This window comes from Oreochromis aureus, linkage group 3, assembly GCF_013358895.1.
Source record: "Oreochromis aureus strain Israel breed Guangdong linkage group 3, ZZ_aureus, whole genome shotgun sequence".
Taxonomy (NCBI): domain Eukaryota; kingdom Metazoa; phylum Chordata; class Actinopteri; order Cichliformes; family Cichlidae; genus Oreochromis; species Oreochromis aureus.
Genome location: NC_052944.1, coordinates 112,105,043 through 112,128,894, shown reverse-complemented (window position 1 = coordinate 112,128,894; position 23,852 = coordinate 112,105,043). Strand labels below are relative to the sequence as shown.

The window sequence follows — 23,852 nt, the reverse complement described above, 5'->3', positions numbered from 1 at the left end:
CAGATGGTCAATCTGGAGTGACCGCAACCTTAGCGGGCTCTAAAGGGCGTCTCCGATAGAGGGGGTCTCCACCCCTGAACTTTAAAGTTATTTCACCTTCAATATGTTAACTTATTTCACCTTCAATATTCTAAAGACACCTTATTGTCTTTCTCACTTTTATCATAAGAACATCAAGCTTGACCTTTTCAACATCTTATGAAGCTTCAATTTCTCAACAATTACTCAAACAGACATCCATCAGTAATTTAGCTGAGTAAATTTAGAATATAATATTTCAATCAGCACATTTTGATTTAACAGGCTGTGCCTACCTTTTTGTCAGGGCCCTGAACACTCAGCCGAACCACTGGGTCCCGTCTGCCTGCTTGACCACCTCTGGCCTCTGTTTTCTCCACCAGAACCTCAGAACCAGGTCAATGGACTCAGATATCCGGGTCACGGCACCAAAACTGTCCCGATTCGAAATACTGAGATCCAAAACAAAATACCAAAGGCCCAGAAGGATGCAATCAAACGGAAGAGTTTATTGAATACACATGCGGGAGGTACGAACTGCCAAACATCAGTTGTAGGACTCCGCCCAAAAATACACTTCAGATTGCTTTTATAACGTCAGGGTTGGTTAACGCCCTTCATGCGTTTACAAACATTATGATATGTCAGTTACAGTAAATATTCATTTTAATAAACTAGAATAGACATAGAAGTTCCTGTTTTCTATCACAATTTCCATATAAGGCCACTCGCTGCACCCTCCAGATGGTCCTTGGGGATGGCAGTCATCTGGCCACCTCTTCTATCACCTGTATCTGGGCAAACTCAAATGCGACAAGAAGCTGAATACATTCAGGCCTTCCCTCAAGCCTGTTTCTTGATTAAATGTATTATATGTGTTTTGTAGGCGTGCATGCATTGAACCTTCCATAGCTCCAAGCCACTTACTCCATGTTTCGCGGGACATTCACGCCCAACGGAGCTTTCAACCTTCTAATCAATTGACTGAGCCACAACTCATTAATAAGCACCAAATTGCAATGTGTAAAGAATATTATGTAATTATGATAACACCTGTAATACAGACTTTAATGTAATGACAGCAGCTTCAATAACTGCTTCAATGAAGTGATTATTATATGGTTTAATGCAATGATCATGACTTAATGCAAAGTTAATTAATGCAATCATAATGATAATAAGCATAAGTAGCAGTAAAATATTCCCCTTTTTCCACACAACCCAACTTGTCCTCGAAGTTCTGTTAAATCTGAGTATCATAAAGTAATGTGATAATATCACTTTATGATGATCAGACTGTGTTTCTACACATTTTTATTTGAATCATTATGTTAAAGGCTGTAGACTGGAGTGCTCGCTGCTTCAGGCTTTATTTGCACATTTAGCTTATTATAAACAGTGTATAAAACAGCTAGTACTGCTGGGACTTTATATCTTCAGAAGCTAACATGAGCCAATCAGTGATGAGTCTAGCCACGAGAGTTGTATGTTGCTGTGAGAAGAGTGGGGCTACATGCAGTGATACTAGTGTTAGCCATGTTAGCATGTTATCTTCAGCAGGTGGTCAGTGTGAGACTGTTAGGATGCCTGGGTCGTTGACCCAGGGCTTTTGAGTTTATTGTATTATTTATCATTTCTAGTCTTTGGGTTTCTTAGAGTTCTGTCTTATGGTTTATGTCTCTGTGTTCTATAGTTGCTCTGTCTCCCCTGTCGGCTGTATCCCCTTGTTAAGTTCGCGTCTCTGTGTTATGTTTCCTGTTTTACTTTGAAAGTCCGTGTTTCATGTTAGTGTATCTGGTTTTGCTTTCCTTGTCTTGTTAGTCCTGATTTGCCCCAGCTGTGTTTCCCTCCTGTTGCCCATTCCCTGATTGCTCCCTCTATGTATTTAAGCCCTGTGTTTCAGTTTGTCATTGTCGCGATCTACCGTTTATTTTGCTGTGTGTTTTGTCTGCTTGCCTGAGTTTATTTTTTGCACTCTGGAAGTTTGTTATTTTGAGTTCAGCATTAAAGCTGTTTTGAGTTCACCTTTTTGCCTCCGAGCGTCTGCACTATGGGTCCACCATTCCTGCCTGCACACAGCCTACACCTAACAGAGACCAGAAGACCGTCTTCATGAGCAGGGCTCCATTTCACTGCAGTGCCACATTCCTCATATATACATGCTGGACATTTTAATAGACTGAATATGTCACGGTCCCAGGTTTGGTGTTTTTGTAGTTTAGAGTTCTTGTTTATTTTTAGCTACTCTTTACTACGTTCACTCGGGTGTTCCACTCATGGTTGTTATTCACTTCCTGTTTTATTTTGGTAGTTATCATCTCTGGTGTCATGGGTTTAGTTTTACTTCCTCCCCTGGCATTGCTACATTAGTTTCAGCTGTAGAAGGTTTTATTGAGTGTTCATTGTTTTCTATTTTTTCCATTTGAACTATAATTAATAGTTGATTTATAAATAATTTTGAAAATAAGGGTGATGCGGTGGCCTGTGTGGGCTCTCTTCAGGTATTCTGCTTCCTCCCACAGTCTAAAAATATGCATGCTGGGTTAACTTGAGATGTGTGATTGTGAGGATATATATTTGTCTGTCTCTGTCTAGCTCTATTTTTACCTTACTAGATCACCATGGTTACTGATGCTGAACCTATAACCTGGTCTGGAGCAGGTTACGTTCAGTTTAAACGTTAAGTTTAAAATTGACTGAAGTGCCTCGTTTTCACTGATTCTTTTATTTCATATCTGACTAATGTCAGTGAATGAAGCCCAGCTGTAAAGTCACAGCAGTCAAACTGTATGTGTCTCATTGTCACTAGAGTTTAGGCTCCATGCATTCAGCTGGTGCTGCAGAAATAAGTAGAAATGTTTCTGTTTGGTTCTAATCTGTTGCGGAGTCTCTTTTACAAAGATAGAACTGCAACTAATCGTGCTCATGTAGCCAGTCAGTAAAAACCCAAGTCACCATCAGACACAGCAGACATTTAGTGATAATCTCTCTGTATGTGGGCTTTTCCCACCTCCTAGTGGTGTACTTGTGTAGTAATGTTAGTCTGGATGACGAGTGTAATTGTTGAGTGAGACACACCGAGCCTGCATGCTGGTAGCACCTTAGCCACAGCTCAGGTGTGGAGAAGCTGAAAAAGAAGGTTTTCTAATTTGTAAGGAGAAAAAAACCCTGAAAGGACTGAGTTACAGAGAGGCTGGAGAGTAACACAGAGCAACCATAAAAGCTGCTCACACAGTTTAGACAGTTTAGCATCGAATGTTCTAGTGAGTTAGCTCCCAGATACCTAGCCTAGCAAACCAGCCACAAGCTGCGACAGCGTCTTTATAACAAGAGCGTCATAAATTCAGACTAGTTTTCTTTGTGAATGACGATGTATTCTCATACTGATCCTTCATGGTGATGCTGCCATCCACCCACTGCTCCTGGATTATTCATCCTCATCTCCATCACCCCTCACAATACTCCACCTTCATCAGCTTCATGTTCAGGAGCCTGGATGGACAGTAATTCTTTCCATGGGTTATGGTGGGACACTGAGAGCTGAAGTCAAACAGAAGTGAGAAATGAAAGACTGATTAATTTCTATTTAGTCTTGTGATGTGCAACTTTGTTCAGAGCATTAAGGCCCAGCAAAGATTACTGAGGTCATAGAGTCACTGATGAAACCTGTGTGCTTATAGAAACTGAAACCAGATGAACCAGCATAGAAGGACATTAAAATGAAGTGTCAGCTGCACAAAGGCAAAGGTATTCAGTTGTTGGTGTGAGTTATTTAACCTCCTAGGACCTGTCGTCCACATATGTGGACATCATATTTTTGGTTATTTTGACCAAAATACTCAATTTTGCTCTACATGGGCCTGATATCCACTTACGAGGACATTATACTGCTATTGTTCTATCAAAATTTTAAATGAATATCCTTATTTGTGGCTCTCATTTTTCTTAAAAACAAAAATAAGGTAAAAAAAAATAAACCTGGAAATTCTTTGTTTTTACATTCATTGGGCCCCAATATGCCCAAATATCAAAGAGAAATTAAAAATGCATGTCGTGGAAGAGTTCGGGTCTTAGGAGGTTAAATGGAGGATGGAGTCAGACTTTAAGCTGCTGGACTCAGTCACTATATCCTGTTCTCCTCATAGAACCTGGATACACAGACTCACCTGTGACAAAGTGACACACAGTGTGGGCTACACACACATTAGAAAGTGGATCAGTCACACTTGTGCAATCATTTGTAGTGCTGGGCAACCATGAACACTTTGAATCACCATTAATGGCTTTGTTACAGCAACATTCAATCATGAATTCAAAAGTAGTGTATTTTGTACTTATTTTAATAGTACTGCAGTATGAGAAGTGCAACATTCGGTTTGCAGATGTTAAATCAGTGGTTGGGAACCTTTTTTCATATGAAGGGCCATTTAAATTTTGATGTAGTTCTCTATTGTCAGCTGGTAGTGATGATGATGCTACTTGAAGCTGGTTTTCCAAGTTTGGGTCAGTTCGTCTTGAGCTGAAGTGGCTCTTTGCAAGAGTCAGTTTTGAAAAGAACTGTTCACAGCGGTGCGTTGTCCCAAACAGAGATGCAAATTTCAGGGCATGTCTCCTCAGGATGGGATCCTCAGCATGAACGTACAGTTTGTAAAAGTCCAGCAGAGCGAGGTTGTTGTTTTATCCTTTGGATATTCTTCACATCTTGAAACCTATTGTCAAATGCATGAATCAGTTTTACACACTCACTGGCATAGTCATTTGTAATGTCATCCTTTGTCATCTGTGTCAATCACACAGGCTAATGATGTACATCTCATGTGCTGTATTCACTGACCCTGATTTTGACTCGGACACACATAGCCGTCTGTTTTATCTCAGAAAACTAACACCTGTCGATATTTTTTCCTGAACTTTTATTTATTCATGCTGTAAGTGATAAATCAAAGTCATTCGCCTCTGCCAGGATGTTAACATTTTTCTAGTTTGTTACAATCTACACATCTCCTTCCCCACAAGAGGTGATCAAATACTGGACCATTGTTACACTCCATTCAAAGAGTGCTAAAAACCCCTCCTCCGCCCAGCTTTTGGTAAGGCAGACCATTGTTCCATTCTGCTGCTGCCTGCATACAGACAAAGACTAAAACAGGAAAAACCAGCTTCCAGGGTCATCTACAAATGGGACAGTGAGGCTGAGGAGGTCGTACAGGACTGCTTTGACACAACTGACTGGCAGATATTTGTGGATGCAGCTGATGGCAACATCAATGAACTCACAGACTCTGTCATTGGAGCTACAGAGGATGCCATCGCCCTGGCAATGCACACTACCCTCACTCACCTGGAAAAAGGGAATACATATGCAAGAATGCTCTTCATCGACTACAGCTCGGCATTTAACACCATCATCCCCTCAAAACTTGCCACGAAGCTCGTCGACCTTGGGCTGGGAACACCAATCTGCAGATGGATTCTAAACTTCCTCACAAACAGGCCCCAGGTGGTGAGAGTTGTTAAGCACACCTCCTCATCACTCATCCTAAACACAGGTACGCCACAGGGTTGTGTGCTTAGCCCCCTCCTATATTATATATATATAATATATATATTATATAGATCCGCCACTGCACAGTTACCAGCCGTCAGCGACGTAGAAAAGGATCCTGGTCTAGAAAGTAATATTAAATAAATTCTAACAGCAGCTTATCAAGCTTAAACGTGCTGCTGTTGTTCAGCCGCTGGTTTCCTCTTTCTGGTGCAAAGTGGGCGATAAACAAACAAGAGTGACGGACTAGCGACAGAAAAGCAGATCAGCTGATCATTGATCAGTTTCATGATTGAAGTAGCAGCAGGAGAGGGAGGGAGAGAGAGGCAGTTTCTCCATGTATCGGTTGTTAAGCTTAACGTGGGAATGCTTTACAAACATTCAGAGATGAACTTAGACATTTGCTTTACTTCTCTCTGGGATAACTTTCTCGGAGATGAAATGCCGGGTTGGTAGCGAGGCTCCAAATGCTCAACCAGACCACCGACAGGTCTCGCACACCACAGCCACTCGATCGCGTGATGCATACTGCTCCGACATGCTAAGGTTATGAGCTGAGTTACGCCATGTCACAAGTTTTCTGAGGTGCTTTTGTGATACTTAATGGATCGGATTACATTTTTTATTTCCCTCCGATATCTGATTCAGTAATTTAGGTCAGTATCGGACCGATACGTAATATCGGATCGGTCCATCTCTAGTAGCAACAAGAGAGAGAGGGGGAGAGAATGAGAGGAGGAAAGGCAGCTGTGCAGCGTAACGACAGAATAACTCCAGCGTTGTGTCTTTTTTCATTCTACCTGAAGTACGGGACAAACTGTGTTCCTTTTCAGGTCAATACGAAATGCGTAATATTTTCTCTGAATACGAGATGATTCCGTCTTTTTACGGGACGGTTGGACTATCAGTAACATCATAGCACCCACCCAGCTCTATAGAAACTCCGTCATGCTAGCTAGTATGCAGTATGAAAAAGTCAGCATAACTAAAATAAACTACACCTAAAGTTGGTTTATATCTGACCCAGATAGACTGCAGGTCATAACTTCTTACCTGAAGTTCAGTTCACCTGACACTCGGACCGGTGCCGGCGGCTGCCTCGGGTCTCTCCTCTTGCCTCCCCTTTCTCTCATCCACCTGCTGGCCTCCACCACTTGCTAATGTTACTGAATCTGTGGAAGGTCCGCCATAGCCACCACCAAACAACTGAGTTATTTTTACACACCGGCCAGCATCTGGCCAATCCACCGCCTTTCACTGTTTATACCGTTATGAAAAAAAAAAAAAATCCTCGGCCCACCGAGCAAATGCCCGGTTCAAAGGCAGACGTCTGGCAGCAGCATCATATTTCTTGCACTATCTGTGCTGAGTGTACTGACTTTATTTCAAATGTCCCACTGCTGTACAACATGAATCTGAAAATGTTCTGCATGATAATAACAGGTTAGTTGCCTTAATAATTAGACTTTGGTGACAAACTGATGTGATCTCCATGTTTCCTTTGTTGGACTGTGGGCGAGTGTTAGAACTGAATGTACTGAGTAACATGTAGTGTTTAAATATGTGTCAGTTCCAGTTTTAGAGCTCTAAAGTGCAGCTGCATTCTTGATGTTCATGTATTCAGCAGATTCATGATTGTCTGCAGCATTAATCTCATATTTCCATCTAAAGTGTTGAATTTGACTGTCTCATGTTCTTTATGATCTCTGGCACCAGTTCATCTGTAGGCTGAGCTCAGTCCATCCATTTAGTGAAATGATGTTTAAAGGTCTCCTTGTTCTGTGAGTGTGCACAGATCCTGAAGCAGAAAGCCTGGGTTAACAGAGAATTATCATCAGGGATTTGAGGTTTTGTCAAAGCAGCAAAGAAAGCCTGGCTGTGTTGGACTTGGTGTGGAAGCAGTTCCCAGTTTGAGTTCAGGAGACAGACACCCTCTCTACTTTGAAGATCAGCTTCAAACTTTCCTTTTTGATAAAGCTTATAGTTCGAGCTGGATCAGCTGACCCTGAACCACCCCTTAGTTATGCTGCTATAGGCTCAGGCTGTTGGTGGACTTCCCATGATGCTCTGCTTTCTTCTCCATTCCCCTCTTTTCACTTCTGATGCTTTTATATGTCACTACTGCATGTCCTTAACTTTTGTCTTCTCTCTCCTTAGTTTGTGTTTTGTTTTTGGTCTCTCTGAGCTCATCTCTTCTCTTTCCCCTCACCCTATAACCTGTTACCCTGTAACATCTCGTTTGGCTCTTGATGGAGATGGTCTTTCTCCCTCTCCCTCCCTTATCTTTCCTGCTTGGCTTCTCCTGTCTTTTGTCTAGTCTTGTCTAACTCTAACCCTCAAAGAGTCTCTCAGCCTTGTTCTCTAAAACCTAAAGAATTATGGATTTGATCAACTGGTCCCTTAACGCAATTGACGCACTTTTCTTGACGAGAAGCCTGGGTTCGGGAGAGCCTGATTGTCCTGGAGGGATGTTTCCTGCCGGATATACGATGGATGGGTGGAACAAGTGGTGCGTGGTGTGCCCGGTGGGACTGTCGATTGAGGACATCGAAGATATCTACCTATTCGGAACCATGATGACAGGGTTCTTGCTGATTGGAGCTGGCTCTTTCCCTGCTTTATCGAAGATTGAAGAAAGTGGCTACAGCTGTTCAAAACCCCACAAGGCTGACCGCTATGATCAAAGCGATGGGGACAGTCGTGAGTATCCAGACTGTGGTTACTGAACGCAACATCGATAAGATCTTGGAGAAGCTCACGGCTCTTCAACAGGAATTTGACAGACCTGGTGACCAGTGATGGACATTAGATCAAACTGTGAAACTGGAATACAGTTTGTTCGGACAAAACCTTCAACCACCATTTCTCTTATGCGGCTACCCCTCGTCGCCAGCTGGAACGCCCCAAGGCTGGCTGGAACAACAAAATTCTCCCTGATAACGGGACTATTTTGACTCTCTGCCCACATCTTTCAAGGACATCTGTGTTGGTTGGAGGACTGTTGACTTTCACTGGGTGAAATGACACTCTCTCTCAGTTGATACACACAGGATACACACACACATGCATACATACCCATGTACACTGACACAGACATACACTCACCCACCCTCCCCCATTCCAAACACCTCTGATGCTTGTTACCTATCCAATGCAGACGGCGGGTCTGCGTTCAGAGCCATTGTTCATGGCTGCAGGACAGGATGGCTGTTGTCTACATCGGTTCATTCCGCACCTTACCCTCCCCTGTTCCATGTCACGTTCTTTTACATGGTGCAAGATGTGAAGATTCATGTGCTTTTGTGCTGAGGTGGGGTTTTTGTACTGTCCACAAACTGCCCTCCCATGGGAGCTCAGTTTGAGTAGAGTTCTTTTTTCTCATCCCGTCTCTGATGTTGTGTATTTTCTCTCCGATCTGTCTTCCCAGTGTGATATTTTGTGCTTTCTATGTTTGGTCAGTAGGGGTCCAATTCCGCCCATCTTTTCAGCACTTTGACTGCCACCTGATGTCTTTTAAATGTTCTATATAAATAAAGTTGATTTGAGTTGAGTTGTAACCAGTCCTCCTGGAGCCTGTTTTCACTGGTAGGATCTTTTAAAAAAAGGAGTTCTTCCTTCACCCCATCACCAAGTGCTGCTCAAAGTTGATTGTCTAATGGTTGGGGCTTTCTCTCAAATGTTGTAGGGTGTTACCTTTCACTGTTAAACATCTTGAGATGACTGTTGTTGTCTGTTGGGAATTGTCAATTATGAATAAAGATAAATTAAATTGAATGGATGTAAATGGATAGATGTTATTGTATGTGACAAAGAGAAAATGATTGTTGACAGATGGATTGTTGTTTTGTGTGTCTGCAGTCTGTCAGGCTGTCTGATCACAGAGGAAGGCTGTACTTCTCTGGCCTCAGCTCTGAGCTCCAACCCCTCCCATCTGAGAGAGCTGGACCTGAGCTACAATCATCCAGGAGATTCAGGAATGAAGCTGCTGTCGGCTGGACTGAAGGATCCAGGCTGGAGACTGGACACTCTCAGGTATGGAGAGAATGTCTGATAGAGGAGGAAGAGCTGGAAACATTTCCTGTGTCCTTCCCTCACTTCCTGTTTGTTTCCTGCAGATGAGACATGAACAATCACACATGCAGGAATATTTTCAGGGACAGTCACACTAGTCTAGCTGGATAGTACATGGATATTTATGTAGGGGGTCTCCAAGGAGTCTGTTTGCAGGAACATTAATGATAACTGATAAGTCATGTTAAGAAATTAATTGAACGTAGACCTACAGTTAGGTCCATAAATATTTGGACAGAGACAACATATTATAATTTTGATTACCACAGTGAATTTTAAATGAAAAAACTCAGATGCTCAGCCAATCAGAGCCAGCAGATTTCATTACGCAGGCATTTTGCTGTAACATGGGCAGAAATATTGCAGTTAAGTGCCTTCGTAACTTGAAATTTTCGTTAAATCGGGTATTCGTAAGTCGGGGTTCTACTGTACTTGGTTGAAAACGCTTTGCTGGCCAATGACAGCCTGAAGTCTTGAACTCATCGACATCAGCAGATGCTGGTTTCCGCCTTTTTAATGCTTTGCCAGGCCTGTACTGCAGCGGCTTTAAGTTGCTGTTTGTTTGTGGGCCTTCCTGTCCAAAGTTTAGTCTTCAACATGTCACGACTGGGACAGCAGTCGTGTGGAGGTGAGAAAGGAGGATCCAAATACCAGACAGTGGAGGTGCAAGTGAGTTTTATTTACAGTGAAGTGAATTTTATTTACAGTGAACAATAACCAAGGTGTGGGCAGAACCGAACATAAACCTAAACTGGGAAAACTAACACAAAAGGAGGACACGGGGCGAGGAGCAGAGAGACACCGTGAAACATGGAATGATGCTAAGTACACAGAAGATTCACAGAGAAACACAGGCGACGCGACGAGGAGAACAGGCAGACACGCAGTATAAATACACACACCAGGTAATTAGGAAATGGCACACAGGAGAGGACACAGCTGGAACTAATGGGCATAACGAGACACAAACCTACAAAGTAAAACAGGAAACTCACAGACTGTTTCACAATACCAACTCGGGGACACGAACAAGACACAGAGGAAAGACACAGGTAGGGATGACAGAAACACTAAACACAAAACTCAAACCCTAAGAAGAAATACAAAAGAGCAGAAACTGGAAAATAATAACAATAAACTCAAAACACTGGGTCAAAGACCCAGGACCATGACACAACAAGTGAAATGCTCATTTGGGTTAAGATCAGATAGGTTTTCAAATTAATTCAATTCAATTCAATTTTATTTATAAAGCGCCAAATCACAATAACAGTTGCCTCAAGGCACTTTATCTTTTAGGGTAGACCCTACAATAATACATACAGAGAAAACCCTAACAATCATATGACCCCCTATGAGCAAGCACTTTGGCGACAGTGGGAAGGAAAAACTCCCTTTTAACAGAAAGAAACCTCCAGCAGAACCAGGCTCAGGGAGGGGCGGGGCCATCTGCTTCCACCGGTTGGGGTGAGAGAAGGAAGACAGGATAAAGACATGCTGTGGAAGAGAGACAGAGATTAATAACAGATATGATTCGATGCAGAGAGGTCTATTAACACATAGTGAGTGAGAAAGGTGACTGGAAAGGAAAAACTCAATGCATCATGGGAATCCCCCGGCAGCCTACGTCTATTGCAGCATAACTAAGGGAGGATTCAGGGTCACCTGGTCCAGCCCTAACTATATCATTTAGCAAAAAGGAAAGATTTGAGCCTAATCTTGAAAGTAGAGATAGTGTCTGTTTCCCGAATCCAAACTGGAAGCTGGTTCCACAGAAGAGGGGCCTGAAAACTGAAGGCTCTGCCTCCCATTCTACTTTTAAATACTCTAGGAACAACAAGTAGGCCTGCAGTGCGAGATTGAAGTGCTCTAATAGGGTGATATGGTACTACAAGGTCATTAAGATAAGATGGGGCCTGATTATTTAAGACCTTGTATGTGAGGAGCAGGATTTTGAATTCAATTCTGGATTTAACAGGAAGCCAATGAAGAGAAGCCAAAACAGGAGAAATATGCTCTCTCTTTCTAGTCCCTGTCAGTACTCATGCTGCAGCATTTTGGATTAACTGAAGGCTTTTCAGTCAGTTTTTAGGGCATCCTGATAATAATGAATTGCACTAGTCCAGCCTGGAAGTAATAAATGCATGAACTAGTTTTTCAGCGTCAATCTGAGACAGGATATTTCTAATTTTAGAGATGTTGCACAAATGGAAGAAAGCAGTCTTACATATTTGTTTAATATGTGCACTGAAGGACATGTCCTGGTCAAAAATGACTCCAAGGTTCCTCACAGTGTTACTGGAGGCCAAGGTAATGCCATCCAGAGTATGAATCTGGTTAGATACCATATTTCTAAGATTATGGTCGACAGTATCGAACGTTGCACTGAGGTCTAGCAGGACAAGCACAGAGATGAGTCCACTGTCAGAGGCCATAAGAAGATCATTTGTAACCTTCACTAAAGCTGTTTCTGTGCTGTGATGAGCTCTGAAACCTGACTGAAACTCTTCAAATAAGCCATTCCTCTGCAGATGATCTGTTAGCTGTTTGACAACTACTCTTTCAAGGATTTTTGAAATGAAAGGAAGGTTGGAGATTGGCCTATAATTAGCTAAAACTGCTGGGTCTAGAGATGGCTTTTTAAGTAAAGGTTTAACTACAGCCAGCTTGAAGGCCTGTGGTACATAGCCAATTATTAGAGATAGGTTGATCATATTTCGGATTGAAGCATTAATTAATGGCAGGACTTCTTTGAGCAGTTTTGTAGGAATGGGGTCTAAAAGACACGTTGATGGTTTGGAGGAAGTAATTATTGAAGTTAACTCAGAAAGATCAATTGGAAAAAAAGAGTCTAACTTAACATCGATGGTACTAAGAGTAGCTGTAGATAATATTACATCTGTGGGATGATTATTGGTAATTTTTTTAAAAAAATTAAAATTTTATTTGTGAAGAAGTTCATGAAGTCATAACTACGGTGGCTTGCAAAAGTATTTGGCCCCCTTGAACTTTTTCACATTTTGTCACATTACAGCCACAAACATGAATCAATTTCAATCAATCAATCAATCAATCAATCCAAGCTTCATTCGCCACATGCAGGTTGCCCTGCAGTGAAATGGGACCCCCCCGACCTTACACACAGCACAGACATTACATGGGGATACAAGTCGGAGATCAGTAGCGTTACAGAAAAAAACCCACTGAAATGTACATTACAATGGGAAAGTACACGAGGAAAAAAAGAGACCTCTACTCATGTTGTGCTCCCATGGTAGGACAGCATGAGAACAGGAAACAAAAAAACTCCTCTGCACAAAAAGCACATACATGTCCACAGTACAACATTGTGAAGGACATGACAAGCCACAGGGTTGGGTGGGGGGTGAGGAGTAATCCGAAGTGAGCACAGCAGCTGCCCTGCCCAGCGCTACCATTCCAGCGCGGGCTCAGACCCGCCGTGTTCCCCCGCAGGAAACAAGCATCGAAGGTGTTTGGAAAGGGAGGGGGGATGAGTGTGTGCATATCAGTGTGTGTGTATGTGTGTGCGTGTCCAGAGTTCAGCTGAGGCAGTGTCCTTCGCCCTGCCAGGCTAAGTAAACAGTCTTCCAGCCAACCCAGGTGGCCTTGCATAGAGTGGGAGGAACAGTCTAAACACAGTCGTTATCAGGGAGTTTTGTTGGCTCCAGCCTTGAGCTCTCAGCTGGCACCGAAGGGATAGGGATAGCTCCAATTTTATTGGAATTCCACGTGAAAGACCAATACAAAGTGGTGTACACGTGAGAAGTGGAATGAAAATCATACATGATTCCAAACATTTTTTACAAATAAATGACTGAAAAGTAGGGTGTGCGTAATTATTCAGCCCCCTGAGTCAATACTTTGTAGAACCACCTTTTGCTGCAATTCCAGCTGCCAGTCTTTTAGAGTATGTCCCTACCAGCTTTGCACATCTACAGACTGAAATCTTTGCCCATTCTTCTTTGCAAAACAGCTCCAGCTCAGTCAGATTAGATGGACAGCGTTTGTGAACAGCAGTTTTCAGATCTTGCCACAGTTCAGATCTTGGATGGCTTTTTTTTTTTCCTGTTGCAGCTTAATGATAGCTTGATTCACCTGCATGGGGAGCTACTTTGGCCGCATGTTATCTGTTTACAGCAAAATGTTTCAAATACAAGCAACACACCTCAAATTCACCCCCTGCCTTTTATCTGCTTAATAGATAATGACATAATGAAGGTATTGTCCTCACCTGCCCATGAAATGGCTGTTGAATCAGTTGTCCAATTATTTTGGGGCTTTTTAAAAAGAGGGTGACACATGTTAAAGAGCTGAAACTCCTAAACCCTTCATTCAATTTGAATGTGGGTATCTTCAAATGAAAGTAGTGCATTTCCACATTATGTTCAACTATAACTATAATTGGAATATGTTTCAGTAGACATCTCGATGCATGCTCAGTCATCCAGGTGAGAAAATCCCAAAGCTCAGGTTCTTCATTCTGAGACTGAAGAAGTCACTTAGATGAGTGAAGAAACATTTGTCCCACTGAAATCGCTGTGTCCACATGAACAGAATCAACCTTTTGGGTTTCAGCAAAAAGGTAAAAAACAAACAAACTTGTGTCATTGTCCAAATATATATGGACCTGAGTGTTGATAAAAATGCATTGTTGCATCTGAGATGATAAAAATCCAGCTGTAGTTGAGCTGTAACAAAACTGTTCATGTTCCAGCTGTGCCACATTTCATATTCATTTAAAATAAGGCTTCAAAGTGAGGACATCTGATTTTGTTAGACACCTGTTTCCATGACTCCTCTCTCCTTGTGTCCTTTCCTTGGCTCCTCTGCTCACATCTTTGGTGGGAGGGGCTAAGATGTGAGGAGAGCAGTGGAGGAGTACAAAGTGAGAAATGAGAAAGGGGCACAGACTGAAAAGCTTGATGACCTTAGGCAGGGCTATGGGACAGACAGTAAATTTATCATGGTTGAACTCAGTAAGTGAGATGAGGAGTGATGGTGGAGATGGACTTCATACACAGGACCCTGACCCTGAAATGCTCTGTATGAAAGGTGAAATAATATTGAGGACAGGTGAAAGATGCAGTGGCAGGTGATGAAGTGACAAAAGGAGCCTTTAGTGGCCAAAAGACAAAACTCCGACATCAGGAAACACAAAGTCCATAAAACAGAAATCCAAAGCAGGGACAGGAAGCATGAAAAACAATAAGAGCTGCTTGAATTCTCCAGATGCTAATTAAAGGTGCTTCAATGCTTCCTTTATTACCTCCTTTAGCAGAGGAGACACTCGAGCATCCTTTATGAAACGAGAGGACATAGATACTGTCCCATAATTCATAGCTACACACCATGTGCAGGCTCTTTACCTGAGAATATAAAAAAGCTCATGGAAATGATGATTCTAAGTCACTTTTCCATTTCCTGCCATGAGCTGTTGATATGATTAACCCTATAATGCCCTTCGTATCATATTTATTACATGAGTTTCTGAGACCTCTATCTCATCAACATGATCAATACTTGCCATAATTTCAAAATGTTATGGATAAAACTCTGTTTTTTTTTTGTCTAAAATTAACATTGTTGTTAACAAAAAGTTACCAAAAACGCCCAGTGTATTAAATGTGATACAAAAAATATATAATAAAAATATATTATACACAATATGATATAGCCAAAAAAAAAAAAAAAGAAAGTGGATTTTGCTTTAAAACTGCATGTCTTGGACTGTGGGAGGAAGCCGGAGTTCCCAGAGGGAACCCACACAAACACGGGGAGAACATGCAAACTCCACACAGAAAGACCCCGCCAGTTTGTGGGGATAGGTTAATTGATTAATCCAAATTGCCCATAGGTGTGAATGTGGGAGTGAATATGAGCGCGAATGGTAGTCTGTCTCTGTGTGTTAGCCCTGCGACAGACTGGCGATCTATACAGGGTGTACCCAGCCCTATGACAGCTTGGATAGGCTCCAGTGCTCCCCATGACCCTGAAAGGGATAAGCAGAAGCGAATGGATGGATGGATTTTGCTTTAAGGGTTAATAAAGATAAAATAAGATAAAATAAGATAACCTCTATTAGTCCCACGTCCGGGAAATTTGTTTTGTTACAGCAGAGGACAGTGCAAAGTTGCATAGAAAAATTAGAAGAAAAAAACACTGGAATAATATAAGATACTGTACACAATAGAATAGAATAAAATAAAAATAAAATAAAATACTATATACAATCAAATAAAATAGAATACAAATGCTATATACAATATGAGTAAAAATACAACAATGCCAGAAAGAGTATTGCACTTAGTGTTATTGCACATGTGTGGATGTGTGTGTTTGATCAGTTGAAATTTTTGTTGTGGAGTCTGACAGCAGTGGGGAGGAAAGACCTGCAAAATCTCTCCGTCCCACACCGTGGGTGCCGCAGCCACTGAAGGAGCTGCTCAGTGCTGTCACAGTCTCCTGCATGGGGTGGGAGATGTTGTCCAACAGTGATGACAGCTTAGCTACCATTCTCCTGTCACTCACCACCTCCACTGGGTCCAGAGGGCATCCTAGAACAGAGCTGGCCCTTCGGATCAGCCTGTTCAGTCTCTTCCTGTCCCCAGCAGAGATGTTGCTGCACCAGGAGACCACACCATAAAAGATGGCTGAGGCCACCACAGAGTCATAGAAGGTCTTCAGGAGTGGGCCCTTCACTCCAAATGACCTGAGTCTCTGCAGCAGGTACAGCCTGCTCTGCCCTTTCCTGTAGAGGGCGTCTGAGTTATGAGTCCAGTCCAGTTTGCTGTTCAGATGAACACCAAGGTACCTGTAGCTGTCCACAGCCTCGATGTCCATACCTTGGATGTTCAGTGGTTGCAGTGGAGGATGTTTGTGCCTGCGGAAGTCTACCACCAGCTCCTTGGCTTTACTAGTGTTGATCTGGAGGTAGTTCAGCTGGCACCAGTCCACAAATCTTGAGTCAGTCCTCTGTACTCCTTGTCGTCCCCATCAGTGATGAGGCCGACTATTGCAGAGTCAGAGAACTTCTGCAGGAAGCACTGGGTGGAGTTATGGGAGAAGTCTGCAGTGTAGATGGTGAAGAGGAACGGAGCCAGAACCGTTTCCTGTGGGGCCCCCGTACTGCAGACGACCCTCTCCAACACACAGCCCTGAGTTCTCACATACTGTGGTTGGTCAGTGAGGTAGTCCAAAATCCATGTTGTGAGGTGATGGTCCATTCCAGAGTTCTCCAGCTTGTCCTTCAGGACCGTGGGAAGAATGGTGTTGAAGGCACTGGAGAAATCAAAGAACATGATTCTCACAGTGCTCCCAGTGGTCTCCGGGTGAGAGAGGGAACGATGCAGGAGGTGAATGACGGCATCATCCGCTCCGATGCCAGGCTGGTAGGCAAACTGAAGTGGGTCCAGTGATGAGCTCACCAGGCGCCGAAGCTGAGCGAGGATCAGCCACTCCAGGGTCTTCATCAATTGGGATGTCAGAGCCACCGGCCTGTAGCTGTAAAAGTCTCATTTCCAAAAAATCTGAATTTTCTGGCTATTTTGTGATGGGTTGAGTCTTACGGGGTTAAACTTTGAACATCCGGCTGTTAAAGCCACAGCTGGACTCTGAACATCAGTCTGTTGGAATCACATCTGCTTCTTGTCCAGTTGTGTGAAGAATGTAGATTTATAGAAACTCACTAACTCAACATTATTAGCTACATTAACTGATCACAGTGCATTTAAGCGTGAATTGAATTAGATAAGTGATGGGCAGAATCTGACTTTGGTCACAAAAAGCCTGAAAAAAAGAAGAAAACATTTATACTGGATCATCTCTCAAGGAGGAAACAAAAAGAAAATCAGATATATTTCATTTGATGAACTCCATGTTTTTTTTTCTTTAAAATTCCAGCCTTTTATAGTGAAATTAACTTTTATAATAATTGTTCTTGTTTTGGTAATCAGGAGCCCAATTAAATTCCTGGTGTGTAATTCAACAACCTGCATGCGTAGACCTCAGCAGTGCAGCAGATTCCCGCTCTCACTCGAAACTCTCTAATCCTGCTCAAAGAAATCAGATGACTCTGGACTGTTTGGAGGGCAGAGCCCAGAGGAAGAGGGTCCTAATGTGATTGGTCAGTGTGATGGACGGTTCAGGTTACTGCGTTAAACCAAGTTATTTAGTGGTAGCAGCATTCGTACTGTTGTAGCTTATGATTTGAAAATGAAGTTCTCTGAATGAACTATGAGCAGTTACTGTTTGCTGTGCAGCAGTGGAAATACTGACAACTGTCACTGGATTAATTTAATGCTGAAGAAATCTTTAAACCAGAGGATTCAAAGGCAACTTTTGAAGCTTCTGCAGTCCTGGTCGATTAGCCCCAAGCACAAGGTCTCTGATGGAAACTTACCCAGGAACATTTTAGTCACCACTTGTAGACATCTCAGTATATTTAACAGTGTGTGGCGGACCACCAGGTGGCTCCACTCACACCCAAGAAGAAGGGAAGTGTTGGGGGGGAGATTTTGGCACTTTTTGTATTTGGAGTTCTGGTGAGTCAGTTAATAAAGTTGGAGTGAGACACTGAGACCTCTCCTGTCATCTTTACATACCGCCACAAGTGCAGTATTTTGGGGAAAAAATATTTTTCTTCCTCTGATCCAGATTCAGATTAAAACAAAGACTGGAACCAGGGGAAACTGTTAGCCTAGCTTTATCAAAAGAAAACAAATCATTGTCTTATAATCAGAGCTGTGGTAGAACCTGATGACTACAGGGAGATGTTTTCTGTACATTTAAAGGCAAGCAGCCCTGCACAAATGCATTTATGTATTTCAGTGTTTTTCATAGACAAAGGTCATAATGTGCTTTAAAAAGCCAACACACACTATAAAATAATGGAACTGAAAACAATAAATAAATACATTTAGAGAGATGACACAGGTGGAAGATACAGAGGCAGGAAGGAAGTGAAGTGAAGTTCATAAAACAGAAATCCAAAGCAGGCACAGGAAAAAAAGACGGTATATACACTGGGAGCTACCTGTAAACAAGAGACGGGTGCGAGCAAAGCACAGGTGCAGACAAATATGATAATATGACATAAATATAACAGAAAAATGTGTACTTGAGAACACATTTATTGTGCATTCAGCTGCGAATGTAGAGTTTTTCAGACTACATCGTGGTTGCACAAATCCAGAGTGGAGCAAAGCAGCCTACTTAGCATTAGCTGCTAACACTAATTCATCTCAAATTAGCATTAGCCACTAATGGCACTAACCAGAGCAGTTAACCCTGCTAATGGCCACAAAGAGATGTCCCACAGTAACTTTAGCCCCGAGAACACTTCAAATGAACCCTATAGTTAAACTCAGAGTGATTTTTGTTGGACAAAATATGCTTTGCTGCTAATCATCCACAGCTGTACAATTAGCATAGTGTTGTTAGCTTGCTGTTAGCTAGCAGCGATTAGGAGGGACTATGGTCTGTCAAAGAGACAGAGAGGATGGTTACCATGGTTACATGAACTCAGCAAGCAGAGTTGTATGGAGAGTTGTGTCTGCGGAGGTTCAGAAAGCGGGATCGTCACATGGTTCACGCAGACTTAAGATATTTCCTGAAGTGTTGATTGGAATATGTGAACATAGGGAGATAGTTATTTTTTTAGGTAATTACTAGTCAATAAATGTATTGATCTACAATAGTTTTTATACCAAACTGAAGTGTATGTAGTTAAATCTTTGTATATATAAATCAAATATTCAAGGATCAGTGTTAACTGCCTTCTTTACATATTTAAGTTTGTATTACCACAGTCAGTGATGCTGCTGTTGTTCATTTGATTATTTTGTATGCTAACCAACAGCAGTCACAGTTTAATATTTATTGTTTTATTTTGATGGAATAGAATGAAAGAGACTGTGCTGGTCTGACCCCCCTACTCCTTTCAGGGTGGAGCCTGCTGGAGTCCGATGGTTGAGACCAGGTCTGAGGAAGTGTAAGTGTGTTTTTAATGGGATTCATGAAAACAAAGCAGCACACATTCAACCATCTTCAAACTGTCACATCACTCATCCACATCTCTGATGTCAGGAGTCATCATCAAAGTGTCAATCGATGAACAGATGATGGATCAATAACTGCAGCTGGATTGTGTTTGTTCTCTCCATCAGATTCCTGTCAACTCACAATCGACACAAACACAGTACACACAAACCTCAAACTGTCTGACAACAACAGGAAGGTGACACGTGTGGAGGAGGTTCAGTCATATCCTGATCATCCAGACAGATTTGATGTTTTTCATCAGCTGCTGTGTAGAAATGGTCTGACTGGTCGCTGTTACTGGGAGGTCGAGTGGAGAGGAGAGGTTTATATATCAGTGAGTTACAGAACAATGAGAAGGAAAGGAGACAGTAATGACTGTTTGTTTGGATGGAATGATCAGTCCTGGAGTCTGATCTGCTATAATGATGGTCCTGTTTGTGTCTGTCACAATAACAGAGACACAGCCATCTCCTCCTCCTCCTCCTCCTCTGTCTCTAACAGAGTAGCAGTGTATGTGGACTGTCCTGCTGGCACTCTGTCCTTCTACAGAGTCTCCTCTGACACTCTGATCCACCTCCACACCTTCAACACCACATTCACTCAAACTCTTTATCCTGGGTTTAGAGTCTGGCCTCCTGGTTCCTCAGTGTCCCTGTGCTGAGTGTAAAGAGTGTCTCCTGTTAGAGAAACACTCTGACTGTTGAACAGATAGTTCAGTCTGTACATGTCTGTCTCTTTCACTCACAAACACGTTTTCAGATTCATGGATTCAATCAGTTGATGTTTGAAACTCTTCTAAATGATTCCTTGTAAACTTCTTCCTCTTCAGTCCTTTAAAGATGGAAGCTCCCATTATTCCAGGATCCACATGTTGTTTTTCTGTCTTTTTCCACTCAAAGCTTCACAGTGAATATCAGTATGTTGTGTTTCTCTGAAGCTCAGTTCACAACCAGCTCCTCTGCATTTTCAACAAGTCTGAGCTCAATAAAATGAATCCAAATGTTTGATTTCTCTTTCTTAATGGGATGTTTCCATCATGGCTGAATAAGTAGACATCCAGTAGTACTCAGTGTATCAAATATTAAAGACATTCAGCATCTATCATGTTTCTGTCATTCTATAAAAACAGCTGCTTTTAAAAACTGATCTAATCAAATAAACATTAACTTCCATATTGATCAGATCAATGTGTACACCTCAGATGTCACTAATATCTCCTTGAACTCTTTAGAGGTGGCTGTAGCTCAGGTGGTAGAGCAGGTCACCTACTAATCGGAAGTTCCAACAACTTGAACTTGTGTTCATCTGGGTGTAGTGTGGTTAGGTTGTTGAACTGCATAAGCAGGGTCTTTCGCCCACCATCACTGCTGAGGTGGGACGCAGTAAGACAGTCATATGGAATATCTTAAATAATCCTGAGGGTTATGGAACAAAAAAAGTCAACTGGAAGACCCAAAAAATTTCACCAGCACTGAGCCGGAGGATCCAATTGGCTGTCCATCAAGACACTGGACAATCCTCGACCCAAATTAAAGATGTTACTGGTACCGACTGCAGACCCATAACCATCAGACGGCATCTGAGACTGAAGGGCTTCAAAAACAAAAAAATGCCTTCAAAGGCTTCATCTCCTTGAACGCCACAGAACTGATCATTTGGACTTTGCAAGCACCAAATATGGGACATTGAAAGGTCGAAGAAAGTTTTATTCTCTGAGGAGAAAAAATTTAACCTTGATGGTCCTGATGGTTTCCAATGTTACTGGCATGACAAGCAGATCCCACCTGAGATGATTTCTATTCGCCACAGTGGAGGGGACGCCATAATGGTCTGCAGTGCTTTTTCCTTCAGTGGAACAATGGAGCTTCAGGAGGTGCAGTGGCGTCAAACGGCCACTGGCTATGTCCAGATGTTGTAGAGAGCATCCCTCATGACTGAGGGCCCTCATCTGTGCAATAATGACTGGGTTTGTCAAAAGGACAACGCTACAGTACACAATGCCCGCAGAACAAGGGACTTCTTCCGGGAGAATAACATCACTCTTTTGGACCATCCTGTATGTTTCCCTGATCTAAATCCAAATAAGCACCTTTGGGGATGGATGGGAAGGGAAGTTTACAAAAATGGACAACGGTTCCAGACAGTAGATGCCCTTCTTGCGGCCGTCTGTACCACTTGGAGAAATGTTCCCACTCACCTCATGGAACAACCCGTTCTCACTCCCGACGCGTAATATACCGACGATTTGTCACATCCCTAAGCTTCTCATGCTGATGCTAAAGGTACTTTAATTTAAGGCTTTCTTTTAATGACATCGTTAACATTTCTCAACAAAAACACATGAAAGTATCACTGATAATTCAACAATAAAATTGCTTCATGTTGTGGCCATCACACAGTGTTTTCCAAAGTGATTCACGATCTGAAAGTGCGCAGATTTAATGTACATAATCCTGTTAGGTTTATTATTTTCATTTCACACGTAAAACACATTTATAGATTCTTTCACCACTCCTGTTAGTTTTGGATGCGCTCGGCTCCAACCAATCAGACGCAACCTGTGTAAGCAAAGGATGATGCGAGAATGGAGAGACCCATTTATAAGAAAAAGAAAAAGCAGGCGAGAGAGCTTAGGTGTATGGCTTGTGTCAAAATTTGATTGATGGCCCTAGCCTTGACCTTTTGACCTTACCGGAAGTACTCCGGAAGTGACTAATCGATTCCAGATATGTGTAATATGATCCATATGCGTGACGAATTGCATCCGGTGAGGGGAGGGGGTACTCCGTAAGTGTCTAATCGATTCCATATGTGTGACTAATCGCATCCGGTGGGGAATAAAGGAGGGTGGTTCCTGGGGGATGGTTCAGGATAATTCTGATCAGAGAGGAGGGGGTCGGTGGAGGGAAGATGGTTGAGGAAAAGTTAAGGGCATGGAGAGTTCATGGGGGGTGACGCAGCAGATTTCTGATGAGTCAGTGCTGTATAGAGAGACAGAGCGGCAGTTAGTTTTTCCACAGACAAACTCATAGTTTGAATTCTGTTTAAATGTTTCAGTATTATGACAATGATCTTGATAACCATTTTCTCGGTAAAGAGCTATTTCTTTTTTCAATAGCGGCTTTATTTTGCTTTCTTGCGTTAATCTTATTACAGGCACAATAAAATAAAAACCTTTAAGATTATCTAACTAGTAACGGATTGCATTTATCTATCTATCTGTCTATATATCTATATTGATAGTGCCGGTGGAGGCAAGCTACACCAGCGCTTGTAATGAAAAAAGAAGGACTTTCTATTGCTTGTAGAGAGCAATTTCTTTTTACAATAGCGGGTTTATTTTACTTTCTTATATTAACCTTATTACAGATGCAATAAAATATAAACCTTTAAGATTATCCAACTAGTAATGGATTGCATACTGAAAAGAGGTACTTTCTATTGCTTGTAACCTACAGGCCGCCCACTCATCTCCTCGTACACTGTAAAATGTAATATTATGTTTAATTAAAAATATTAAATAGGCTGAATTCAATTTTTATCAATTTGTTATTAGAACTTGATTTAAATAAGTTACCAGTACTTTTTATGCAAAAATGCTGATAAACTCAATTTATTTGAGTTGTCTTAACTTAGAAAAACTAAGTAAGCTGGAAGTTGTGCTTCTCAGGGCGGAAGGATGAAAGACGTGTTTTTAAAACGCCACGTCACTACCGTCCTCCTCCCTAGCACGAATCAGTTTGCATGTTCATGGTGCCAGCATTTGTTATGGAATATGTTGAGCAAACCTGGAGAAGCGTCAGCTCAAGATATTATTGTTGTCATTGCTGTGGATCTTTACCTGATACACTGACTTGGTGAGTAAATGTTTACTCTTATTCAAACTGATTTTGTGGCTTCTCTTAGTTTAGCACCAGGTTTATAATCTTGCTAGCTAGTTAGTGTTAGCCTAGCGTTGCTGCTGCCGCTGGGCTCATGTTACTTAAAAATTAACACCACACCCTTAAAAACCTTACATAAAACTATGTGGTGAAATTTTCTGTTGATTGTTTGAAATAAAAAAGTGAGATAAGAGCCCAGACAAAATTCTTCGGGAGGTGCAGCCGTTAGGGGTGGGGTGGGGTGTAGGGGGTATTTTCAATCCATAGCCATTACGAAC

The 23,852-nt window shown here is 42.1% G+C and overlaps 1 protein-coding gene across 1 annotated transcript in view; it reads left to right on the top strand.

Annotated features, from left to right (window-relative positions):
• Nucleotides 1-20,354, top strand: part of LOC116328214 (protein NLRC3-like) — a 187,977-nt gene extending 167,623 nt beyond the window's left edge. Inside the window, exons 4-5 of the mRNA XM_039603822.1 lie at nt 9,422-9,566; nt 19,836-20,354. Coding sequence (XP_039459756.1) covers nt 9,422-9,566; nt 19,836-20,354 — 664 coding nt within the window. The remainder of the gene's footprint in view (nt 1-9,421; nt 9,567-19,835) is intronic.
• The last annotated feature ends 3,498 nt before the right edge of the window (nt 20,355-23,852 follow it).